The sequence below is a fragment of the Emydura macquarii genome, unplaced genomic scaffold (assembly GCF_026122565.2).
Source record: "Emydura macquarii macquarii isolate MOO-44397 ecotype Brisbane River unplaced genomic scaffold, CSIRO-AGI_Emac_v2 contig_587, whole genome shotgun sequence".
Lineage (NCBI taxonomy): Eukaryota > Metazoa > Chordata > Testudines > Chelidae > Emydura > Emydura macquarii.
The window spans coordinates 10,162,465-10,187,190 of NW_027130724.1; the positions used below are offsets into that span (position 1 = coordinate 10,162,465).

The following is a 24,726-nucleotide window of genomic DNA, read 5'->3' on the forward strand; positions in this document are numbered from 1 at the left end:
CGTCAGATCTGATTTGTGCTTTGTAAAATAGAAAAGAAGTCCTTTTTGTATTATAATAAACTTTTGCCATGATGGATTCCCATTTTATAACTGGACAGGTATTGGTTATACTTTCTCTCATGCATATTCTAATATATGGGGTCCAAAAAAACAAACAAACCAAGTGTGTTAGACCCCTTATATACAATCTTGTCCCTTCAGATCTGTAGATTTGAGATCACTGGTCCCAGGGATGCGCTGAGTGCAGTGTTTAGTTTTGATTCTATGATCCCAGGGCTTCAGGATACTTTTTCTTTTTTTTTCCTGTGAGCAGTGCAGAATGGATTGCTTGTTTTTTGTTTTTTTTTTTTTGTTTTTTGTTTTTTTGGTTTTTTTTCAACAAAAGCTTTTTGGCACACTTTTGTCGGGTTTTTTTTTAATTGAATTTTGGGGTGAATGGGATACACTGGCAAATGAGTGTCATGCGGTATATTGTTGCTGCTGCTTCCACTGGTGGCCTTTGAGTTTTTCCATTGGCAGGGAGCTGTACAAATACCATCAGCACTCCAAGCTATGGCCTAAATCATCCACTCCTTTGCAAAAAGGGGAAAATAAAATTGAAAATTCCGTGAGTTGAATCTTAGTTTCTGTTACACATCCCATTTCAGGTGGTGGTGAGAAGGGCGGCGGGATGGTTGAGAAGTGGCTTTGGAGAGGATCTGGGAATCTGATTGGACACTTGCAAAGAGTCAGTGGCTCCACAGAGAATCCCAACCCCAGTCCACCATCTCTTAAGAGTAGTCTCATGGGATGCCAGCCTTTCCTTGGGCTCTATCTCCTAGTGAGGTAGAATGCAAAATGGGACTTAGTGCTATTCTTATTAACACTAACTTCATCTGAGTTTTCCTTCGGGATTAACTAGGGGTTTGCCAGGGGAGTATGCTATATAGAGTAGTCACTCCTGCTGGCCCTCCTCCAGTTTACCATGCACCCCCAAATACAAAGGCACTTACCCAGGCTTGGCCATAAGAGGGGAGCGTGCCTTGTAATCTCCCTCCATGATTTTTTACCACGTTTGGCCAGGATTTCTGTTTCTTTGCGTCTTTCCATACTGTGTGGCAGATGGGACAATACAGCTCGCAAGGCTGCAACAGGCTTGAAATCCCACCTCCCTAACAACAACAAACCCAGAAGAAGGAGTTTGCTGTGTTGATGGCTCTGATTACATGTATCTGACAGTATGTGCTTCAGCGTGTTTCAGCGTGTGCTTTCCTTAACTAATCCAGGTGACCCTGAGAAGCAAGATTGGTTACACCTGTGGTACATTGGGCTCATTCTGATAATAAGCACTGTGTAACAACCATAACTGATGAGATGGTATTCTGTTCAAAACTGCACTACTGTCCATTGAAAGAATGCCTTGTTCTTAGACACATAATCAAGCCCAGCTAGTCTGATCAAGTTTGGTTGCTAACCATCAAAAGCAGAGAACATATTTATAACCAGCTTCAGGAAAATATGATAAAAACAAATTTTAACTCACAGTCAACTTAAAAAATATAGTGCAGACAGTGATGCTTTTGTTTCATATAAGCCATATAACAGTATAAATTTGACCTGTACAAATAGATCTGCATCCTCTTTCGTTAGACATTTATCTGAAGAATGTTTATCATTTTGGCCTGAATGTGTCATATCACATCTGATTTTAATTAAATAAATCTCACTCTGGACTTTATTTGAGATTCTAGAGTATTCAAGATATTCTGATATCTAGCCACAACATTTTTTTTCCAGTCACATGACCCCTGTATGAAAGAGATTGTCTGTCAGTTTACACAACTTGCTTAGAGACTTTTCTACACTAATTCTTTTTAAACAAATCAAATAACAGTTTTTCCTTCTATTTCTTATTTCTAAGATTGGAGATGAGATAGTTCGGATAAATGGATACTCCATCTCTTCATGCACTCACGAAGAAGTAATAAATCTCATCCGCACAAAGAAAACAGTGTCCATAAAAGTAAGACGTAAGTAACGCAAAATTCACATGGGTTGCTGCAATTTCTGCGCTGACAGAGATAGTGCCATATAACTAACTCATGATCTACAGGAAGATTTACCTGACATTTTTCTCTTGCAGATGTCGGCATGATACCTGTCAAAAGGTAAATGAAATCAGCCCTTTTCCTAAAATTTATATCTAGCATATAACTTAGATTGTTCATTTCCTCTCCAGTCTCTTATCTACCATTGATATTCCTAGAAAATTGATAATGGCCAACTTTACCAATGATTATAATGATACACCTTGGCTGATTTGGATGGAGACTGCCTCATTTGATGCATCTGACTCTCTATTTTTGATGCAGAAAGATAAGCTTGCTTATTTATCAGTGTAATTGGTCTGGAACTGAGACAAATTCCATCACCAAATCCACTTAATAGAATGCTCCAGTGTCCTTGCATCTTCCTCACTTTCAGGGATTGTTTTTAGAAGCAGCCTCTGAATAAAGCTGGCTGAAGTTTTGAAAATTTTGGTTGGTCTATGATGACTTTTGTTGAAAATTTGAATTTCAGTTGGGGGAAAAGTGACTGAAATGTTTTGATAAAAAATCTTTTAGATTTTTTGAGGGATGCTTTGACTCGCTGTATAAACTGGTTGAGATTTTTTTACTTTCAAAAAAAAGTTTCCAAACCCCAATAATTTTTCAAAAAAGTTTGCTAAATTGTATACATATACCAGCTCTACCTCCATCTTTATTGGTTTAAATTATTGCATGTTTGCCTGACGTCCTTTAGACCTCTAATTACTTGACTACAAAATCAATATTAATCTTTATTAATAATACCTACATTTATGTGTGGATGCAAAAAAAAAAAAAAAAGGCTAGGTTGAGGCCACATTCAATGTATTCATCATTTTTAAACCATTTTTCCGCATCATATTTAACCATTTTGGTTTTTGTTTTTTTTTACTTCTAGCTCTCCAGATGAACCTCTTAAGTGGCAATTTGTGGATCAGTTTGTGTCAGATTCTGGGGTAAGACACCTACTGTTCTATTTTAGTAATATGTCCTCTGGGAACACTTAGCCATATTTAATTCTCTTTCCCCTGTACTTATCTTTTGAGTGATTGCATTTATTTTTATGGTACAAACTACTGTTAAGTGAAATCTGAAACAAACAGCTATTACTGTCCTACCACTGTGCTCATATGTGACCTTAGCCACCTCCTACTGAAATCAATAGAAAAAGCTTCCATTAACTCCAATGGGAGTTGGATAAAGTTGATAGTTAGAAAACATAACTAAATAGTGTCACCTACATTTTACCTGCTGGAAAATTTAGACCTTTGTATATTTTTGCTCTGGTGATGAGCACATTATAAATAGACTGCTAAAGTTTAGCAGACAAATATGAAAACAAAAATCTCTTGAAGCAGTAATATAGAAAATGTGTGATAGAAATGAAACGTTTCTACGGTTGTAAATAAAAGAATCAATAACTTCTGTTGAGTTTGGTGACTTAGAAAGCCAGTGCTTTATTTTGTAATAGGTCATCTTAATAGATTATTTGACATACCCTAGCTACTAGAGGTTAAAATTCCTAGAATGTGAGAGACTAATGGCAGAACAAATAAGTCTATGAATGACTTCCATAGGTTACAGCAGTGCTAAGAAAGCCCATAACTGGCTTTCCCTTGGTTTACATCAGGGAAGGAGCTGTTTAAAATAATAGGTAATGGGGTGCTATCGATATATTTTAGGCAACTCTTGTCATGAAATGTACAAACTAATAATTTTTCTCCTATGTCCTTGCTTTAACTTTTTTCCACTTTCCTCATGAGATGTATCTTGACTGTTGTGATAATCTTCTCCGGATAGATGATAAAGAGCCAAATTCAGTCCTGGCACATCTCCATTGAAGTCAGCGTACGTGCTCCTCTTTACACTGGGGCTGAATTTGGACTGTATAACAATGTGACCTATAAATACATAGGGGAAATCCTGACAAATTGAAATCAATGGGAGTTCTACTGTTGACTTCAGTGGAACGAGGATTTTCACGTATAATCTTTTTTCCCCTTCTTTCTTTTGCTATAGGAGGGAAAAAGCAGTGTTGCTGGACTTGCTTCATCAGGAGGAAGGGACAATAAAGAGAAGAAAGTCTTCATTAGTTTGATTGGTTCAAAGGGCATGGGATGCAGGTGTGTAAATGAGTCCCATTTAATATGGTTTGCAAGAAACATTAGTAATTTTTGGAGTGAGAAATGCAAAACAGTCTTTGTTTACTCCCCTAGTTGTGTAGTATCCGCAAAATATAGATAGGATACAAACTAGCATTTTGACAAAGACATGGGAATACCTTTGCACAGTGTGCTATTTAAACACTTAATACTGCAGCATAAATGTCTAGTTGCCAAATTCTGCACCTCCATTTAGGTGCATCTTTGTCACTGCGGAAGAACAACTGTTGATTTGTGTTTAACCATGTTCAAAATAGAAAATGTGACCAGCTTATTTCATAAAAGACACGTAGAAAATGATATAGGAACTCTTTTCCTTTTAGTCACTTATAAAACAAAAGAAAATAATTATTTATTGTTTGTATTGACAATGTGTGTGTCCAAAGGGTAAAATTTTTAAAAGCATTTTAGCAACTTAGGAGCCTAAGTCCCAGTTTCAAAAGCAACTACGTTATTTAGTGTCTAAGGGCCAGATTTTTTAAAGGGTATTTATACACCTAAAAATGCAGAAATGTGCCGAGTGGAATTTTCAAAAGTGCCTAGGTGCCATTGATTTAATTGACCTGCTGCACAGGGTCTCACTGCCATTCCAATTTGGCCTGGTTGCCCCTCCATCATGCTTGCCTTTGAGAGCCAAGTGGGACACAGAGCGTCTCTTCTGTGCTGCTGCCCTGCTTTGGAAGGCAGGCTGCACACCTGGGAAGACTATATCAAAACTGCAGCTTTAACAAACTGTGGCGGCAACTTTTGAACCAAAAAAATCACAGCTTTCTTACAGCCTTGTTCGTAACATTATTCACTCTTCCAAAAGCTCTCCGTACTGCTTTTTGTTTTTCTCTTCACCTCACTTGTCTATTTTGCAGTAGCATGAGGCAGCTTTAGCTCCGTTTGGGCTGGTCTGCACCAAAACTACCCAGTTGGTCTTAATTCACACTTTTTTTAAATCAGCGCAGCCCAAATCAAAATAGGGCACTTCTGTTCCAAAATAAGTGTTTACCCACAGACTTACACCGAAAAAACAAAAGGTGTGAATTAAAACTCATGCAATTATTTTGGTGCAAGTCTGTGCACAGACCAGCTCTTAGCCAAACAGGCGCTATACTTAGCATCTTTTAGTCCTCTCAGTGCTCTTGTACACTAGCACTGAACGTGATTTTTGGTCAGAAAAAGCTTAATAAGCACACTCAACAATTTTTAATGCTTAAAAATCCACTTCAAGCCGGGGGTTCCGTTCCCAGCTCAAGGAGAAATATTCTCATTAGGTCTGATTGAGCTAGAGTGCTAAAAATGGAGCGTAGCCACGGTGGCACGAATCTCAGGGAGGGCTGGCCACCCTGAGTATATGCCTAGGTCTCGGATGGGAACGTATTCGGGGTGGTTATCCCTTGAGGTGCTCATACTGCCACAGGGTACCCTGTTTTTAGCATGCTACTTCAATCAGAACTAGTGTGGATATGTCTCCTTGAGCTGGGAATCACACACCCCCTCCCACTACCCCCCAGCTCATAGTGTAGACATACTCTAACAAGGAACTGTTGAAGGATCATCTTGTGAAATTAAGAATAATCCGTGACTTTATTGGGGATCATTCACTGCTGCTGCTGTTGAATATATGTGGTACCTTGCTATCTGTACAGTATCCTGAGTTGTAGATTTTGATATTTTTTTTAAATGCTGGTAACAGCAGCTAAGGGGTTAGTCTTTTTTTCTCCATATAAAATGATTCTGTATTCATAGCATAATGTTTATTTTAAAAAAGAACCATCCCTTTCTATAAGAGTATGAGTTACAAAATTAAAATCCGAGAATGAGAGAGAATGCTAATACAAGGTTATACGGCAAAGCATTGCACAAATGGGATGAGTTGTTAAAAATAAATCCCTAGTCTGACTGGTCCTGAGTCTCCTCTTATTTATACTTGTGTAAATTAGAAGCAATCCTGAAACCAGTGAAGTTACCCAAGTGTTAATTGGCTGTGAGTGGAGAACCAGGCCCACCATGTTGATGTGGTATTAGCATTTATGATTTATCATATTCCCTCAAATGTACCTAATACCTATAATAAAATATCCATTAAGCCTCTTTATGGTTCATGGAAATAATTTTATACTATCATATTTAACTTTGAATTAATAAATAAAGTGGCAACTCTGTGTTAATAATAGTGTAACTAAATGTGAAAGAGATGTTTTGTTTGTTTGTTTAGGAAACAGTGCAGACTTCCAGGGGGGGCTATTTAGAACATTGAATATAGCAGTTTCTCCAGCTTGCCTATTCTAGTTAGTAATAGTCATTAGAGGAATATAAGAGGAAAAAAATCATATTACTTCATGCTTTTGATAATTGTACTTTTTATGGCTTAGACAAAAATTAGTTTATGCTCTTTGTACTGCTTTGTTTATAACTCTGTGAAGATACACTCCTCCTGCCATATCAGCTCTGGGCCAGATTTACAAAGGCATTTAGATGTCTTAAGATGCAGCTAAGCATCTTAACTTAAATCCCCAGTAGGCACCTAACTCTGGGGACTTTCATTGGGAGTTAGGCACCTAACTCTGGCAATTTTGAAATTCCCTCTAGGTCCTTATTGGCATCTTTAGGAATTTAAATATCTTTTTAAATCCAACCCTATATACCTTATACTTATCTTTATTCAGATGGTCTCTGTGTCTTTGGTTAGCCAGTGCTATAAGATGAAATGCCATTTCTTTACCATGCGCATTCACATTGTACTGACCAGCATTATACTTCTATGGACTTTTCATTTGTTACCCAGCCACTGAACAACTTGAAGCAAATAATTAAGGGAATAAAGCTGGTTGCAAATGCAGAAAGATGGGTAGTGCTTCTGCCTGATGCAGAAGAAGCAGGGGTCAGTCAGCATGCTTCAAAAATCTTTGCCATATTTGTTCTACATATTTTGTTAGCTGCTGCTTGAGATTTTTTATTCCAGGAGTATGGGATAGAGAGGGTTTCCTAGCTGAGATTCCCTTTTTGATCTGCTCCATACTTCTGAAGAATGGTATTATGTTATGCATACCTGAATTATAGTGTAGATCTCCTCAGGATCCTGAATGAACATACAACAATTACTCATTCCCTAATGTGTTTTATATGGAACAGTCCCTCAGCTGGTGTAGACTGATACAGCTCCATTGACTTCAGTGCCAATTTAAATCAGCTATGGATCTGGCCAAAAATATTGTTATCACAGTATCGCTCTCCTATCAACTTATTGTGATAAGTGTTGTGCATAGGCATTGTGACAACTGGAAAAACAATATTGGCTATGACGGGATAGATGGCCATGCTCTAGTGATAACATTAAATCCAGGGGGTCACTTCCTTAGCTGATGTAAATCAACATAGTTCCATTGATTTCAGTGGCACAAAAGTGAGTTACACCAGCTGAGGATGTGATCCAGTGTATTTTGGGATGTAAATATCAAGAAATACCTAAACTAGAAGCAGACAGTGGTTCAGCAAATATGATGTCTTCTTTGTATTGTGTTATCCTATATCATTTGTTTTCTCTGCTTACTCCAGTATTTCCAGTGGTCCAACACAAAAACCAGGCATTTTTATCAGCAATATTAAACCAGGTTCTCTTTCTGCTGAAGTGGGGCTGGAGGTGAGTATGCTGTGCTCGAAGTGAGATGTTACAGGGTAATTTTATTTTGCAGTAATTTCATACGGTGATCTGGGATCCATCGGTGAAGTCATGTGCTGTGACCTTTTTCAGCAGGAGGGGGAAAAAAAGTGTAAGGATACTCTTAACAAAGAAAAATTCATACGTTATGTTTTAATTATTTCTTATAGATTGGTGATCAGATTGTTGAAGTAAATGGAGTGGATTTTTCTAATGTGGACCACAAAGAGGTGGGAAAAAGAGGTTTTATTTAGCCCCATTATTGTATTTAAATTAAGTGTCTTAGGTATGGAAAGTTCCCAGCAGTTATGTGTAGATTCTGCCTTAGCCTCGTCACCAAAGGTGCTGAGGCCCAGGCAATGCCACCTAAACAGGGCTGGTCATATAAATTCAGGTTAGGATTTTCAAATGGGCTTAGGGAAGATTTAGGCATGCAACTCCCATTGACTTTCAGTAGGTACCTTGAAAATCCCAGCCTTGATCACTTTCCAAGTCTCCATACTCACTATGCAGAGGGAGGGAAGTAGCTCAATCTCTTTATCTGATCAAAAAGATCAAGAGATGACTTGATTACAGTGTATAAGTACTGTCATGGTGAGAAAATACTGGATACAGTATTAAAGGGCTCTTTAATCTAGTGGAGAAAGGCATAACAAGAGCCAATGGCTAGAAGATAAAGCCGGACAAATTTGAATTAGGAATAAGACACAAATTTTTAACAACGGGGTGGTGATTAACCATTGGAATAAATTCCCCAAAGGAAATGGTGAATTCTTCATCTCCTGATGTCTTCAAATCAAGGCTTGAATTCCTTTCTGGAAGATACGCTTTAGCCAAAGAAGTTATTTGGCTCAATAGAGGGGCAATTGGATGAAACTCTATAGCCTGTGTTATGCATGAGGTTGGAATAGATGATTTAATGGTCCCTTCTGACCTTAAAATCTATGAAACTCCAACTAGGGAAGCTATCCTATTTTTTATTTCTGTTTCCTTTTTATATATGTAACATTTTTATACTTAAACTGAAACTGACTTTTTCACTTTGTTTTTGTAGGCTGTGAGAGTGTTAAAAAGCAGTCGAACCCTAACTATCTCTGTTGTAGCAGGAGCTGTAAGTAATGAACTTATAAAAGCAGAAAGCATGTGAAAAATTAAATAGACACTCTAGGCAATAAGAGTACAATAGTGTTTGTTTCAATATAACTTCATGATTCCTTTTTGAATGCCCTGATCCAAAGCCCTTTAAAGTCAACACGAGTCTTTCCGTACACTTCAATAGTCTTTGGCTGTAAGTCATTAAAAGGGCCTGATATTAAAATCAAATCCAATTTTGCAAGCAAAGAATGTAGCTAAAACACTAACTCCAGTTAATAGCAAAACAGTGAAGTAACAGTGCACTCACTTGCAACAGGGTAAATCTACTGAAGTCAGGGAGCCTGATGCTACTCTCATACTGGTGAAGATCAAAAGTAAAGTCATTGAAGTCAGTGGTATAAAACTAGTGTATGTGACCCCATGGGCCAAATTTTCTAGTCTATTAAGTATGCATTGTGCTGCTTTGGTGGTATGAAGCAGCCTTTAAGCCAGCTTCATTAGTCCATGAAGGATTCTCTCTGTCTAGAGAATCCTCTGCTGGTTCAGAACTGCAATAGTGACTCCTCTACGCCTCTATTTCTAGGGGAAAGAGGATGCAATCAATCTGCCTGGTAATCCCTGGCTGTCGGGACAGCCCTTAGTGGCTATGTTGCCAGTGTACAACAAGCAAGCTACCGGCTTTTCTATCTTATGCTGGGGACCTTGATTGCCCCAAGGTCAGGGTAGCTGAAAGCCACCTTTGAGATCCCAGCTCCAGAACTGTGCTTTGCTCTGCTTGGATGCAGACAGGAATTGAGCCAATGCATGTCTAACCATCTGTACGGTTTCAAAATTGGATTTGCACTGCTAGATTTGGCCAACCTAGCATAGTTTGGAATGGTTTTTTTAATTATTTGTTTGAGAATTATGCTAAGTGTTCTCTAGCAGAATAACATCGTGACTATGAGCCTGTTCCCATACATTTACTAATGGTAAAAATTCCTACTGATTTAAGTGAGAATAGGAAAGACAAAATGCCTCCCACTCAAGAAAGTTGCATTTTCATAAATGAATTCTCATGCTGAAACATGAAAGACTAATTGGATAGGAGCCAACATAATTTTTTCTTTAAAAATAGATGAAGTATTTAGAAGTCTTTGTAGCTCCTAGGTCAATTAATTCCTGTTGTAACTGTTAATTCCAGTGGCATTGCATCAGAAATGAATTTGGTCCTTTATCAACTAATAAACATAATGTGACACTTCTAATGTTTTGTACAACCGTAATTGTACCTCTTTAGAGCCTGATCTACAGTCCATTGCAGTTAGTTAGAATATTTCCATTGACTTCAATGGGATTTAAATAATTGTTAATAAACACTCTTAGAGTAAACTTTAGGGCCTCATACAATAAAATATTGAAGTAACATGTGCAGATCAAAGGCAATATATGACGCTTAATATTTACTTGTTACCAGTTGTCATATAGCTGAAATAAATAGGGAAAACAACATCTAGAACAGTATCTAAGGACTAATGTTCGTGGCATAAATACAAAGCAATAAATAATATTCTTTGGCTGATTATGTGCCTTTGATAACAGCAGAAGTCAGTTATTACTGACATTCTCCATTCCCAGGAGCATTTTTACCTTTGCCCAGATATACAAAGGAACATTCAACAAATCAGTGTGCCAAACTAAAATGTTTTTCTTGCCTTTTGAGGATTTGAAAGATTTGTTCTGCTGTTTTCTCAGTCTCTCCATTGACGCAAGAAAGACAGAGCACTTAGGTGAATGATTGTTTGGGGGAATGGCGGGGGGGCTCTAAAAGATGAAAATTAAGAGGGAAGAGCCAAAAAACGGCTCATATGGAAATGAATTGATGTGGCCAAGGCGTCAAAGGGCAGATGTGCATGGAGAGTACCCAACTGAACAAACAGATGTGCATAAATAAATGCAGGTTTTTGCAAGCACAAACACATGCACATATAATAGACAGTTAGCATTTGGCCCATAGCATAATAAGAATTTTACTATCACTTGTCATAAAATCACAGAATCTTAGAAATTAGATATTGGAAAAAAGCTATTAGTCACCTCAATCCCTTATCAGCACAATCGTTTAATCAATTAAAATGCAGGCCACATAGGAGTGGGATAATGTGTGATGCGTTCTGGGATATAGTTGGATGAAATCCTTCTGTTGCATAATTACTCTATGAACATATTTCCAATATTTAGCCTTTTAGTATTTGGTCACGCACAGTGGGTAATAGACTTTTTGCTCTGCTTCATGCACAATGATTTTACATAAGTAACTCTCATGAAAGCTAAAAGCTATTTTAGATATACATTTCTAAATAACTTGATGTTTTAAGCACTAGAAATATTTATGAATGACCAAAAAGTACATGTTCTTGTTACTGGAGGCCAGTAAACAGGGGTATGCACAAGGGGACAAGCGGGGGCACGGTGCCCCCAATAATCGGGGGGATCGCAGAGTTCCTCCAGCCTCTGGGGCCCCAGTGGGAGGAAGGGGCACAGAGCTCCTCTGTGGCCCTGGCAGGGGAAAGGGGCACAGAGCTCCTCCAGAACCCCAGCAGGAGCGTAGAACAGGTCCCTCCAAAAGTGCTGGAATTTAAATTCCTGCACATGCCCCTGCAAGAACAAACCATTAAGATACGGTAAATGGAGTATTTGTAGATTGGTGATTCTCCCACCAATATATCTGAGCACCTTGCACACAGCTGATCACTTGGCCTCAAGAGTCTATCCACTTGCCCCAATGTAAATATGTGCAAGTCATCCGTTCTCAGCAGCACCAGTAAAGCATATGTGGGGTTTTTTAAAAATCAGATGCAAAGACCAGCATTCTACCCCCTGGATGACTTTGGACAGCTGCTTGTCGGAGACAAGAAGTGTCATGCATACCTGAGGGGGGTGGAATGTTGCCCTTACTTTCTGTTTGCATTACCTGGGGCAACAAGTATTAAATGCAGTGTTTGGTTTGTGTGTCTGTATTTATCCATTACAGCCACACATACCATAAGTACAGCCTTTTAAAATTAGAATACTAAAGATTTCAGTCACTATATGGAAACCCAAATGCATAATAGATTTGTTGTTGTTCGTTATTATTATTTGTTCTATTATTTGTTGTTTATTTGTATTATATATAATGGTAGATCTGGGCCCCTTTGTGCTAGGCACTGTACAAACACATACAAAAGAAGATGGTCTCTGCCTCCAAAGAGCTTGCAGAGGAAGTATAAGACTAGACAGTAGTGGATATAGTGGACAGACAGGGGAATCACAAGGTAGCACTGAGACAAAACAAATCTTTATGAACGGTACTGTTCACAGCATACTTGCTTCTCCCCTTTCACCTCTAGTTATGAATTAAATGCTATAACCAGTTACAGATGTCTGGCTTGGTTATAGTGCATAGGTTCTATTTAATCTTTCCTCATATATAAGAAAGCACTTAATCCTTATTTCAAACATCGGGCCTTCCAACATTCATGGGGAGTAACCTCATCCAAAGACACGGGGATTTATACATATAATTCACTTTTGTCCTACTAAATTTAGTTCTCTAGAGGCCTTGTAAACTTCATTTAAACAAACATGTCAGACTGTATTCTCAGCAGCAGGCATGAGCATGGGGGGCTTAAGAAGCTAGTTATATCTAGTGCTAACAAGCACCAGGAGATGCTGGAGGTTCTGGGGACCTATTCTAACTTTTATGCCATTGGCATTAGGTCCTTCAGATGAAGAATTTATGTAGTGGAACTCTGCTACACTTCACCGCTGCCCCCAGCATGGCCCCTCTGTCTCCTGACATACACCCTATTCTAGGGATGAGGGAGAGGCTGTTATGAGAACTATGGCAAATTCTCTGCTGGCTGTTTCTTCTCCGGATCCATCCACTTTGAGCCTGAGTGAAATGGAGAATCCAGCCCTCCTAATTAACACACATTTTCCATTGAGGCAATCCTGGTCACAAATGACCAGGTTTTGACTGTTCAAGAACATCATAGTTTCAAGGCAACTGCACCTGTGTTTCCATCCGTGATCCACCCAGGGCACTCACTTTAGGCTCTCAGCCATCACCTCTCCTGGGTGGAGACCCATGTCTCACTCTCTTCTGACCAGGGTTTTTAAGGCTACCTGATTTACAATGCACTATCCCCCCCAGGAAGCTAGTCTGCCTAAACAGGCCAGTACCTGTGCTTTGATCTCTCTTTAAAGGCTATGACCAGTCACAAGTTACCATGCAGATCTTTCAGAGCAAGCACATTTATTCTTAAGGTAAAAGCATTACAGAGAAGATATTAAAACAATAAAAGTTCTTATATGCCAGCTAGAATCTTACCAGAGATTACCCATCAGATTTATGGGGCAAAAGTAGGCCAAGTCCTTACACAGGTTGGAGAGGCCCTTTTGGACAGAAGGTCCTGTCTGTTTGCTGGATCAGAAAGAAAGCCCTGAGTCAGTTTATCCAAAAGTTCTTTCCTTATCTGTTGGTCTCTGGAGAATCTAATTTGAACAAGTATATGTGAGTCTCCCCAGGAGGTGGTACCTCTCTAAGTGGGTTACAACCTGGCTGATTTGCCTTAATCACCTCCTTCTGTTTCTAGTTCCTGGAGGAGCTGTGGTAGCCCTCCTCCTTGGAGTAGAATGCAATCGTAGGTAAACCAGTCATTTAAAACAATGGACCTGAAAGGTACTACTTGGGATTGCAGCATCTGTCACATCTCCCCCCAGAGAGGTTACATACAGTCTCATGATACATAAACTTAATACAATAAAGTTTTTCAAGGACATTGCCAGAAATTGATATCTGAAACAAAGGGCCTGCATCAAACAGCTTCCTTATGTTATCCCTGTTGTTTTTAGCTGAAAATATTCCATATGTTTTAATTTAATATGTTTCTTTGGATCCTTACGCATTCACACTGACATAGTGATGCTGGCACACCCACCCAGGCATAGCACTTCCAACTCTGTCTTCACAACACATGGGTGGACGGTAATAGAAAACAGTTGAGAGAATGGATGTGTTTCACAACACTGTATGCATGCTCCTATCATAAAATCAAATGAACAGTGTTGAGGAACGGGGGGGGGGGGGGACTTTCTGCTGGGCGATGCTGAGCACTTCTAACTAGATTATGAGCACACTCTACTCCCATTGAATTTAGGGGGAACTGAGGGTGCACAGCACCATATAGGAGATGTGCTCAGAACATCACAGACTGGGACCCAAGTCAATTACAAACCTGATGTGTTTGATCATTGCTGTCTGGAAACAGTGTTATAGGAGGTGTTACTTGGTAGACGTGATAGGAGGAAGTGATGAAATGTACATTTACAGTTGCAGCTTTGGAGGCTTTTTTGTGGGGGGAGTGGTTTTTGTGATGAATTTGTTTTTATGCTGTGATTGCAGGGGAGAGAGCTGTTCATGACTGAGGAAGAGAGGCAGAGAGAGCAGAGTCTTCATGAGCAGGAGCGCCAGGAGTTAATGCATCAGAAGCGGCTTGCATTAGAGACTAACAAAATCCTAAAAGAACAGCAAGAGAAAGAGAGACTGTAAGTGCTTTAGATGGAGGGGGAGCTGGTCAACTTTGCTTTCACTTGGAACTGGCAATAATGACTGTGAAATAATTGTGAGGACACTCTCGATTAATATTAACTCTTTTGCTGTTGAGAGGCTCTCCTCCAATTCCCTTTTCTGTTGGTGCTGTGGACACTCTGGAACTTCAGAGATAAGGTCCTTCTGGATTCATCACCTCAAAGAATGTGCCAGTGACATAAATTACATAGATATAGATAGATATAAAACAACCACTGGGTAACAAATGAGGGTTATCGGTATTTTGCAGATACCAAATCTGAATCCAAATACTCCATCTATTAGGGAGGGAGGGAGAGAACCAGGATATAATGGGTATGAAGACTTTCTGGCTCCTATCCCTTCCTGAGAGTGGGAAACCACAGTAGGAGGGTCTGGGAAAGGATTGTCATTCTCCTGAGGGTGCAGGGGCATGGTAGGGTCAGAAGGGATGTTAGGAGTGAGCCACAGCAGGTTGGGCTGTGTTGGAGAGCAGAATGATAGCTGGACCATGCTGAAGTACCCACTACCACACAAAGCAGGTGACACAAGTACTTGAAGCCCAGGGTTTTCTCAAGGGATGGGTCGTACAAAGACAACCCGCACAGCAGCTGTTCTTGCATACCTTGTGTTATAGGCAAACTGGTTGTTTTTAAAAACTTCCATTGACCTTCACTGAGGTCTTGTAGCTATCTGGTCACAAAATTCTACCCATATAAAATTCAGTACAGTGACATCAAAGTAAATCTTTGCCCATAAAATGTTTCTCAGTAAAATATCTATATAGCTGAAATCAGCATGTGAAGACGAACATCTAGCTCCTGGATGGTTTTGGAGAGAGACTCTTAGGGCTATATTCTGAGGTGTACTTGCAGGGAGAAAAGGGCCAGCAAGGAGTTCTTCAATCCTCTCCTTTCTGCAGCTGTAGTATATCTCACAATAGCCATTAGTGCACTCTGGAGAGTGCAGATAGTCCTTGCTCCATCTACTCCTCCCATCCAGGGAGCTAGCCAGTGAAAAGGGCATGGGGAGGAAACTTTGCCACAACCCCTCCCTCACTGACCCAGAGTTGGACCTGCATACCAGGGAAGCAGCTAGATCCACCCTTCTGGATTGTGTTGGTTGCTCATCCCTGTGCACAAGAAGCAGCCCCAAGAAAGTGTGCACCTTCGTAGGACATAGTGTCTCTGGTGCACTTCCAGGGATGGGGCAGTTTTACATTGCCCTGCTACTCGGGGGGGGGGGAGGTGGGGGGAGAAAAGAGCACAATCTAGTCCTCATTACATATGCTCAAATATGTGTCTATTAATAATCAGTATCTATGGCAGTCTTGGTAACTGTACAGGAAAAATGATTAGTTGAAACAGGTGAAAATACCAACTGGATGGAGAAGTGCATCCTATGGTGGGTGATAAATGCTGTGGAACATTATTAGTGTAGCCAGTTATAAAAGGAATTGGATGCTATAGCTCTTGTTTTCTTAACACCTTCACCAGAAAGTAGAACAGGTTCTTACTGCATCTCTAGGGTCACCTCCTCATCAATTTGCCTAACAGCATTTTATTTATCACTCAAGTTGTAAAGCTCTGCCAGAATCCCCTAGCACAGAAATGGCTGTCTCAGAGTCCAGTGCCTTCACATGGTCTGCAACAGCTGCTGCAACCCTGATTCTAGTGAGCCATTGTGAAATGTTTAAATAAATAAAAGGGAGATATTTGTCTACTGTACACTGCATATCCAAAACTGGCATGAGTTGCACTGCACTGACTATGCCTCGTCAGAGCACAGCAGTTGAGAGGTAAATAATAAATCAGAAGAACTAAAATTGCCTTGCTTTATCTGAAGGTTTACCCTTGACCACAGATGTCATGGCAGTGCTTGGAATCCTAAAGTAGCCAACTCCTGGCATCAGTGGTTTGTATATGAGTGATCCATGTGAGCTGTTGCAATTTCTACACAGTCTACATATACGGACAGTTAATGCAGTCCTGCTGGAGCGCTGTGGATTTACACCACAGGTTGCCGTGCAGTAAAAGGTTGTTTAGACATGCCCTAAGACTCCCAGCTTTATCTGTTCTCATTTTAAATAATACAGAGGGGTAAGCTGGGCAGTAGAACCATATGAACACAATATGGGTGACTGCAGCAGGGATTTATTAACGTGGCAATTTACGGTTGTTGAAAGGAGGGGAAAAATGGGACAGCGATTCTCCAATTGCTTCATTCTGTTGTTCCTCCCTGGCACACCTCCTCTTCCTAGTATCCCACACCTCCACTACTTTGTTCTTGAAAGTGAAATCTCATTGCCTGCTTACTATTAACTTCTTAGAGGAGGTCTACGCTGCAATAAAAAAAACAAACCATGGCACTAAGACTGAGAGCCTGGGTCAGCTGACTTGGGCTTGCAAGGCTTGGGCTGCAAGGCTAAAAATAGCAGCGTAGTCATTCATGAAAGAGGAGGGTCTCAGAGCCCATATATCTACACTGCAATTTTATAGCCCTGTAGCCCGAGCCCTACAAATCCGAGTCAGCTGATACAGGCCAGCCACAGCTGTGTTGCAGGACTTTTATTGCAGTGTAGACATATCCTAATTCTTCTCTTAGGTCAAGGACAATGGGGAGAACTCATGTGCTCCTTGGCTGCTTTCTTCCCCTTCATCTTCTTTTCCCAATGGAACAAGAGCACAGACAAGTTACATTCTTATTTCTCAGATTTCTTGTTCTTTTCCCTACTGTCTTTTTGTGCAGCTATTTGCATTTCCTCTACTCTATTCCAGTTCTTCTAATTTGGATGCTGTCTCTAAGGCCTGGTCTACACTCTCCATGTAATTCGGCAGCAGTCAATGGGAGATACACAAGCTACATAGGGTAGCTTGCATATCTCCCGTCGACTTCCTAACTTCTAATTAGCACAGTGTCCCCACCATGCTGCACCAATGGGAAATGCCTTCCTGTCAAAGCAGCGTTAATCTTTTTGCGGGGGTGGATTTATTCAGTTGACTTCCTGATCGATTGAGCAGGTCTTCAGTGCCGCTTAATCAATCCCACAAAATCGATCCAGCGGCACCAACTGTGCCGCACATATCCTAATTCACTCTCAACAGTTTAAGCTGGAAATTAGTTAATAAATTAAAGTTAATAAAATAGTGGGATTTCAAGAGACTGTAAATCTGCACTTGATATGTGAGCACAGTGTTCCTGCACTCTGATCTATACACAGAAGTTGGCGATGGTACTTGAATTATAGAATTTAGAGAACAGCAAAAATCAAAGGATTTACTATGTTTTTTAAGTCAGATGATGACACAGAATCCAAGCTGTAGAGCAGGTGAAATAAAAATATTACTCTACTTTGAGATTCTCTGATGATAGGTACTATATTAACTCAAACTGACTTTACAAACGTGAATAAGCATTATTATTACTCTCAACTGGTGGGAATCTCAGTTTAGAAGTCAAATCTTTTGACTTTCAAGCTCACTAGCATGGTTTATGTTTATATTTTTGCATTTAGTCTACTCTGCTAAGCTTGTGGTTACATTTATTAGAGAGTGTATATTTTCAATTACTCTAAAGTCAGAAGAATTTCAATCAAAAAGTTTTAGCATCAGCTGCAGAATTATTTTCCCTTTTATATGTTGGTTTTCAAAGTCTGCATATCTAAACATTTAATAGAATGTTCCACAGGTCTAGCCAAGGTAACTATTTGCTCCCATACTCATTCGGGCTGTCTACTTATTAAAAGGAAGCCAATTAATTTGTGAGTAACAAGGTCAAGAATACAGAAAATAAGCCATTGGCCTGAGTTGGTGTGGTTGTTTCTGTTGTGGCAAAGTGGTGTACTTAAAAGGTATGGTGGACTGGGTTCTGTACCCCGCATCCCCCATTGATCTCTTCCCATGCCTTAATGTTTCACTAGTCACTTTTTTCCTCTTGTCTAGAGACAGATGTGTCCTGTCCACTTCCAATTGTGCATGTTTACAGAGAAAATTTCACACAAGCAAATAGGGTGATTTTCTGAGGTCTTCCCAACAAAGTAAAGTTGTCTCATCCTGTGGAATTAGGACATCTTCATCAGATATCATGTGCAAAGTCACCTGTCTCTAAAGTGAATGGCTTTTATCACTCATTGGATGATAAAAGATATTCCAGTATTGTTAACAATACTTTGGCAATAGAAAGCCTGGAACCTCGTATATGAGTGCTCATTCTTTTTTCCATTAGTGTATCTTGTTACCTTTGTTTTATTCTTGTTTATTGGGAAGTGAAAGGGAGAAGTGGCGTATGTGCCTAAATTCTTTTTCCACTTATTTCCTTGAAAATCCCTCATGATATCTCTTGGCGTTTTAGTGTTGTGGCAAAGCATAGGGTCCGTGAGTTTGTCTTTTCCTTAGAGTTAGCAAAGTCACTGTGTGAATTCAAGCTGTACTTATGCTTCAGAGCTGTCATTGAGGACATCTGTTTTGGGCCTGATGGGCCATTCAGTTTCCCTGGCTGTCAATTAGCTGGGACAGAAACCATCCCTCCACACTTGTAGTGGGACATCAGTAAACTCCATAACCCCTCATGTCATTACCCAGTGCCCTTGTCATTGAGCTGGGCAGTCAGAGTCAATCCCATCACAGAGAGTATGGTTGGACAGCTGCCATATTCACTGAAAAGTTATCTTTGATAATCAGAGTGGCTTCAGAATTTAGAGAAATGACCTGCTGTGTTGCCCAGATGGGCTATTGAGAGCCTGAGGGTTTCAAATTTCAGATGTGATGAGGGCTAGGAATCTTAAAGAAGCTTTTTTTAAAGTTTGGAAACTTGTGTTTCAGTTTCTCCCAGTGCTTATTTGTTCTCATTTATATATTTATTGTGTTTTACACCAGCATACACATGAAAACTTAGAGAAAAATAAGTATTCTAAAAGTAAATTGCTCTCTATTGTAGAAGAAAACTAGAGATTTCTCAAAAGGCTGCAGAGGAAGAAGAAAGATATTGTAAAGAAATTGAACAGTAAGTAATCATTTTCCTCATATGCTACACATGTTGCATAATGTTCATGTAAAGAGAAATTAAATATTAGAGCTTGTCAAAAAAATTTGTCCACGTTTTTTTTTCTAGCAGAACACGGCAATTTTATCAAAATGGAATTTTTCATAGAAAATGTCTGTTTTCAATTAAAAAAATGGGATTTAATTAAAATTGAAAATGTTCAAGTTTTGAGTGACCAAAAACTGAAATAATTTGTATAGTCAGGTGAAAAAGTTCAGTAAAACTTTATATTCTTTGCCCAAGCATCTGAAATTTGCCAGTTTTTAAGAAAAGCCCCAAAATCTTTATAGAAAAATTTTGTTGAAAAGGAAACATTTTTCCATTTTCATGAAGAAAAAAGACAAGGGGAAAAAAATCAACCTTTCCTTACCTGCTTTATTAAATTCCATTCCAATATAGAGGTATATATCTTCAGGACTATGAGGGTGCTGTTTTAAAGCAGTTCATGATTATTCCAAATGTAGCTCATATAAAAATGTTTTCTGGTTGAGTGATATATGCCAGAAATCTCTGCCAATTCTACAACATCCTTGTGATTTCTCAAAATTGTAGATGACAATTTCCTAACTCAAGAAGTGTTGCATCCACTATAGGGGAATTCTGCATTAGACTTCACCTTGATAGATAAAGAGGAATTGATCACAGCTCTAAAAGTTAGTGGTTGGTAAGGTACCAGTGATCATGACTTGATTATATTTATTGTGTGCCAACAGTAAAGTCCAAAGCAGTAATGTTATGTATTTGGAGCTTTACAAGGGCCTGTTTTACAAAGCTGAAAATAATTGAGAGGCACAACAGCTGGAAGAAAAAAGTAAACACAAAAATGTCAATGATAATTAGGAATTGTTTTAGAACATTTTTATTAGATGCCCAAAAAGCCACAACTGAGAGAGAAGGTTACATGGGTTAGAAAAACAGCGTGGCTTAGAGGGGAAGGTGAAAGCAGCCATAAACATAAAAAGCTAATATATTACACAAGGGTGGGGGGAAAGGGGAAGTTGATAACAATGAATATAACTCAGAAGCTAGACATTATAGAAAATTGGTAAGAGAATCAGAAGAACTTAAAGAAAAATTCATGGCCAGCAGATTCAAGGACAGTAAGATAGAGTCTTTATGTATAACAAGAACAAAAGGAATCCTAACAATAATGTTGGTCTGTTACTAGATGTAAATGGCAGAATTGTCAATAATAATGCAAAAAAGGCAGAAGAGTTCATAAATATTTCTGTTTTGTATTTTGAAAAAAAACCAGATGATGAGGACTCATCATTCTAGGAGACAAAGATATAACTAGATTACATGTCTGGATTTGAATCTAAACAAATTCAGAGTATAAATAAAGTGCAAATGTATAACAGTGAAGGTAATTAACCATTGGAGCAACATACCAAGGACTGTGATGGAGCCTTCATCACTGGATATTAGTAAATAAAGAGCACATGCTTTTCTAAAAGGGATGCTCTAGTTCCAACCACAGCTATGGGATTTGCAGCAAGAATTAATTTAAAGAAGTCCTGTGGTTTGCATTATGCTAGACGATCATAATGGTCCCTTCTGGCCTTAAAATCTAAGAAGTAACCAGGTTTCTGGCAGCCCATCCAGCAGCAGTACTAAAAAGCAAGTTGGACACAACAGTAAATGTAATTTAAATATTATTGTACATTTAGAACTGGAGGGTGAAAAAAAAACAAACCAGTCGTGGTTCACTGTTTTCATGCGAGTTATCATTTTCTCTTCTGAGCAATTTTGGCAAATTATATGACAGTTACTATGAAATTGCAAAATTAGTGTTGGAGTTTTCATATTCCATAATTGTTCTGATGCAACTTTCTGTAACTATAATTTACTCTGAAATATTCAGACATGCCTCTCCTGTCACATAAAACAGCTTTCCATTTGCATCATTTCTTTTTACTTCTTTTGACCTACCTATATTTGAAGCTGAAATCCTCCACAATGGACAAGGCATACACAGGGCTCTCTGAATCAGTGATGGCATGTTGGATGTGGAAGGCAGTATATTTCCCCAGCTGCCACAAGGCCCACAGGGGACCAGAGCAGCTTCTGGCAACACTAGGTTTGGGGTACAAAAATGCACATGCATACATCAGCCATCCCTGCACTGGATTCTGTGTTAGCACAGGGATGACTTCTGCCTATAATGTTTTCCCATTCTGATTCTCGGGGAGATGGTGCATTCTCACTTTGTTATACTGTTTTGAACAAATTGCTGCAATAGCAGCGAAGGATGCTACACAAGCAAACCTCAGCAAATTAATTTTCCAAAGCCAGCTTGTCTGCCTCACTGTCATGATGAATGACTTTGGTATCTGCAGGCTTCATCTGAACTTCATAACCATTGCTCCTTTGTTCCCAGAGATCTCTCTTCCTATTACAGTCTATCTTGAGGTCTGGTAATAGTGTCAAGCATTTCTATATAGATCTTTTATAGTTTCAAAGTGCTGTACAATACAAAAGTGAACTAATTAAGCCTCAACACACCTGTGAGGTAGGAGAGTAATACAATCCCTATTTTAAACATGAGAAAACAGAGAGACGATAAATGACTTGTCCCAGACTATGCACTAAGTCAGAGGCAGAATAGATTTTACAATACAGGAGTTCCAGACTACCAGCTCCAGGCTCAATCCACTAGAATGTGCTACTTTTCAGTACTAATAGCCTGAGTATTCTTTCACTCCCCTTTTAAAGACTTAAGACCCTTTTCCCAGAAACTTGTTCCTTAAAATTGCTGCAGTTCTCAAATCCTGTTTCCTAAATTATTGTGAAGGTAATGTATCGCCATACCTGAAGCTCTTTAAGAATCTCAGTAGTTTTATTTCAGCCCCTCAGGAATGCAACATCAGCAAGTGGAGTTTGAAACTTACAAGCTCTTCTGTCATTAGTGTTCATGCAGATCACAGGTAACACTTTCAAAAGCACCTAAGTGACTTATGGTATGTCTACACAGCATTTTGGAGAGAGCCTCGCCAGGCTTGCGCAAGTGCTCTAAAAATAGCTGTATAGACAGGGCTCTGAAGTTGCAGCTCCCACTGGAGCTCAAGCTCTGAACTTATGCTCCCAAGTCACCTGGGTGCTTTAGAGAATGTTACCCACCATAACTAGTCAGGCCACATGGTTGGTTTTCGTGCAGAGTTTCAAAGACTTCAATAAGCATTGCCACCAATACTCACTTGAGTGGGGTGATAATTTGAAAATCTCTTATCTGTGTTCTGAATATGAATACAAGTTTTTGCCTTAGCATCTCTCTGTAGCCTGCAGCCTTTCCTGACAGAGCAAAATCCATTTAACAAAAATCTGTAAAAGTACAGAATGAGTTATGCCCTGTAGCGCACAATTTCTTTACAGGAACTAGGAAGATGGAGCCTCCAAGGAAACTGTTGGCTCTGTGTCATACTTTATGTACTGCCCATCTGACCCTATTGGCATGATTTTTTTTATATTAAAGTCTACTCTACTAGCAATTACATTAACCAGAATATGCAGGGCAACCTCTAAGATATTGGTCTTGACTCTGTTGCTACCAAATAATTTAGTTACTAGACTAACCTCCTCTGATGTATATTCAGTAGAGTCCTCTGCCTATGTGTAGGGCTTTTTTAAACCTTTTTTTTTTTTTTTTTGTCTTTTAGCTAACTCCAAACATTGTTTATTTGTCGTGTAATGCAAATAGCAGAACAGTAGGGGCTATACGAGATCCAAATGCAAAGTCCATAAATTAGGGATATCATGTGGATCTGTGACACTGGAGGACTTTGCTACTATAAACCAGTGAATTACACTGTGACATGCCACCGTCAAAAATATATCTTTTTACGTCACTAAGAGGTGTGCCTTATGGTACAAAATGCAGCAATATATTATTGGATTATGTGTCGCTTGTGATTTCAGCAATCTTTAACAAGTTATGAGAAATGGGAGGAAATATTACCTACAGTTTCTTGTTCGCACATTTTTATTTTGTTATCTGTTTTACTTAGCACACATTCGGGAATTGGGCTTCACATGTTGCCATGCAGGTAAAACATAATCTCTGTCCCAGTGATTCTACAATCTGATTGCAGATGTGACCCACCAAGATAGAGTTAATAAAACAGTGCAGAGCGGAAGGATGGACAGGAGTTAAATCAAGAGGATTTAAGAGTGACTTAGCTAAAGCTAAGGACAGCATGGTGGAGCAAAATTTGTTTTCATAAATACAAGGAAAGTAGAATCCCTATGATTCATTTCTTGTAATTGCCATGGAGGATGTGGTTCCTGAGGAAGAATATGTCTAATATGCTGTACAGACTCTGCAATTTCAGTCAGACGTGGTTTATTTGTCACGTAATACTCTATATCAGCAACAGTAGGGCCATACTGTGTTAAATTTTCCATCATCTATCGATGTTTTTGCCTCTAGCGATCAAATACATGGCTAGGCTGGTCCTGACCCTCTTCAGGTTAGTAGGGAGCCTCCCCCACACACCCAATGTAAATCCCCATTTAATTCTCCTGACTTCCATCTTGCATTTTACCTGCTACAGTTTATGCACCTTTGTGTTGAGCTAAATTTCCATTTTCAGAAGAATATCTGCTTGTCATGAATAACCCCACAAACATTGACATTTAACCAGACTTCCAGGTTCCTGTTTCCTTTTATTGTTTAAGTTTTTTTGTAGAAGGAGTGGGGGGACGGTTATGTGTACACCACCTTGGACTTTTGTTATTGTGTATGTTGTAAGTAATCTCCACAAGGGATCTCAGGGCTTTAAGCAGGGTTTTTGAAAGGGCACTAAGGATTTAGGCATCCAACTCCCATGGAAGTTTAATGGGAGCTGGGGTTTCTAAGTCCTTTGACAATATCCTCCCCTAAATCTCCTTGTTTCTCATCATGCATTCTTTTTAACTAGCTTCCTCATTTTTCTGAACTCTCCCTTTCGAGTCTGTCACAGTGTTCATTTTTGATAAAAGTTCTTTTCCAGTCATGTTGAATTTAATTATACAGTGGTGTCACTGTTGTTTAGTTGTCCAAGCTATAGTTATTTCTTGAACCAACTCCTGTCAGAGAACAGCTACTTTTCTTGTATGCTCTAGGACTAGCTATGCCAAGAAACG

General features: G+C 39.3%; 1 protein-coding gene across 4 annotated transcripts in view; it reads left to right on the forward strand.

Annotated features, from left to right (window-relative positions):
* The window catches only part of USH1C (USH1 protein network component harmonin), a 102,639-nt gene that overhangs the window by 30,906 nt on the left and 47,007 nt on the right, over window positions 1–24,726 (forward strand). For all 4 annotated transcript variants that reach the window (XM_067540673.1, XM_067540672.1, XM_067540670.1 and 1 more), the window contains 9 exons: window positions 1,901–2,009; window positions 2,123–2,147; window positions 2,965–3,022; window positions 4,086–4,189; window positions 7,775–7,859; window positions 8,048–8,107; window positions 8,932–8,988; window positions 14,401–14,543; window positions 19,501–19,566. In XM_067540673.1, coding sequence (XP_067396774.1) covers window positions 1,901–2,009; window positions 2,123–2,147; window positions 2,965–3,022; window positions 4,086–4,189; window positions 7,775–7,859; window positions 8,048–8,107; window positions 8,932–8,988; window positions 14,401–14,543; window positions 19,501–19,566 — 707 coding nt within the window. The remainder of the gene's footprint in view (window positions 1–1,900; window positions 2,010–2,122; window positions 2,148–2,964; window positions 3,023–4,085; window positions 4,190–7,774; window positions 7,860–8,047; window positions 8,108–8,931; window positions 8,989–14,400; window positions 14,544–19,500; window positions 19,567–24,726) is intronic.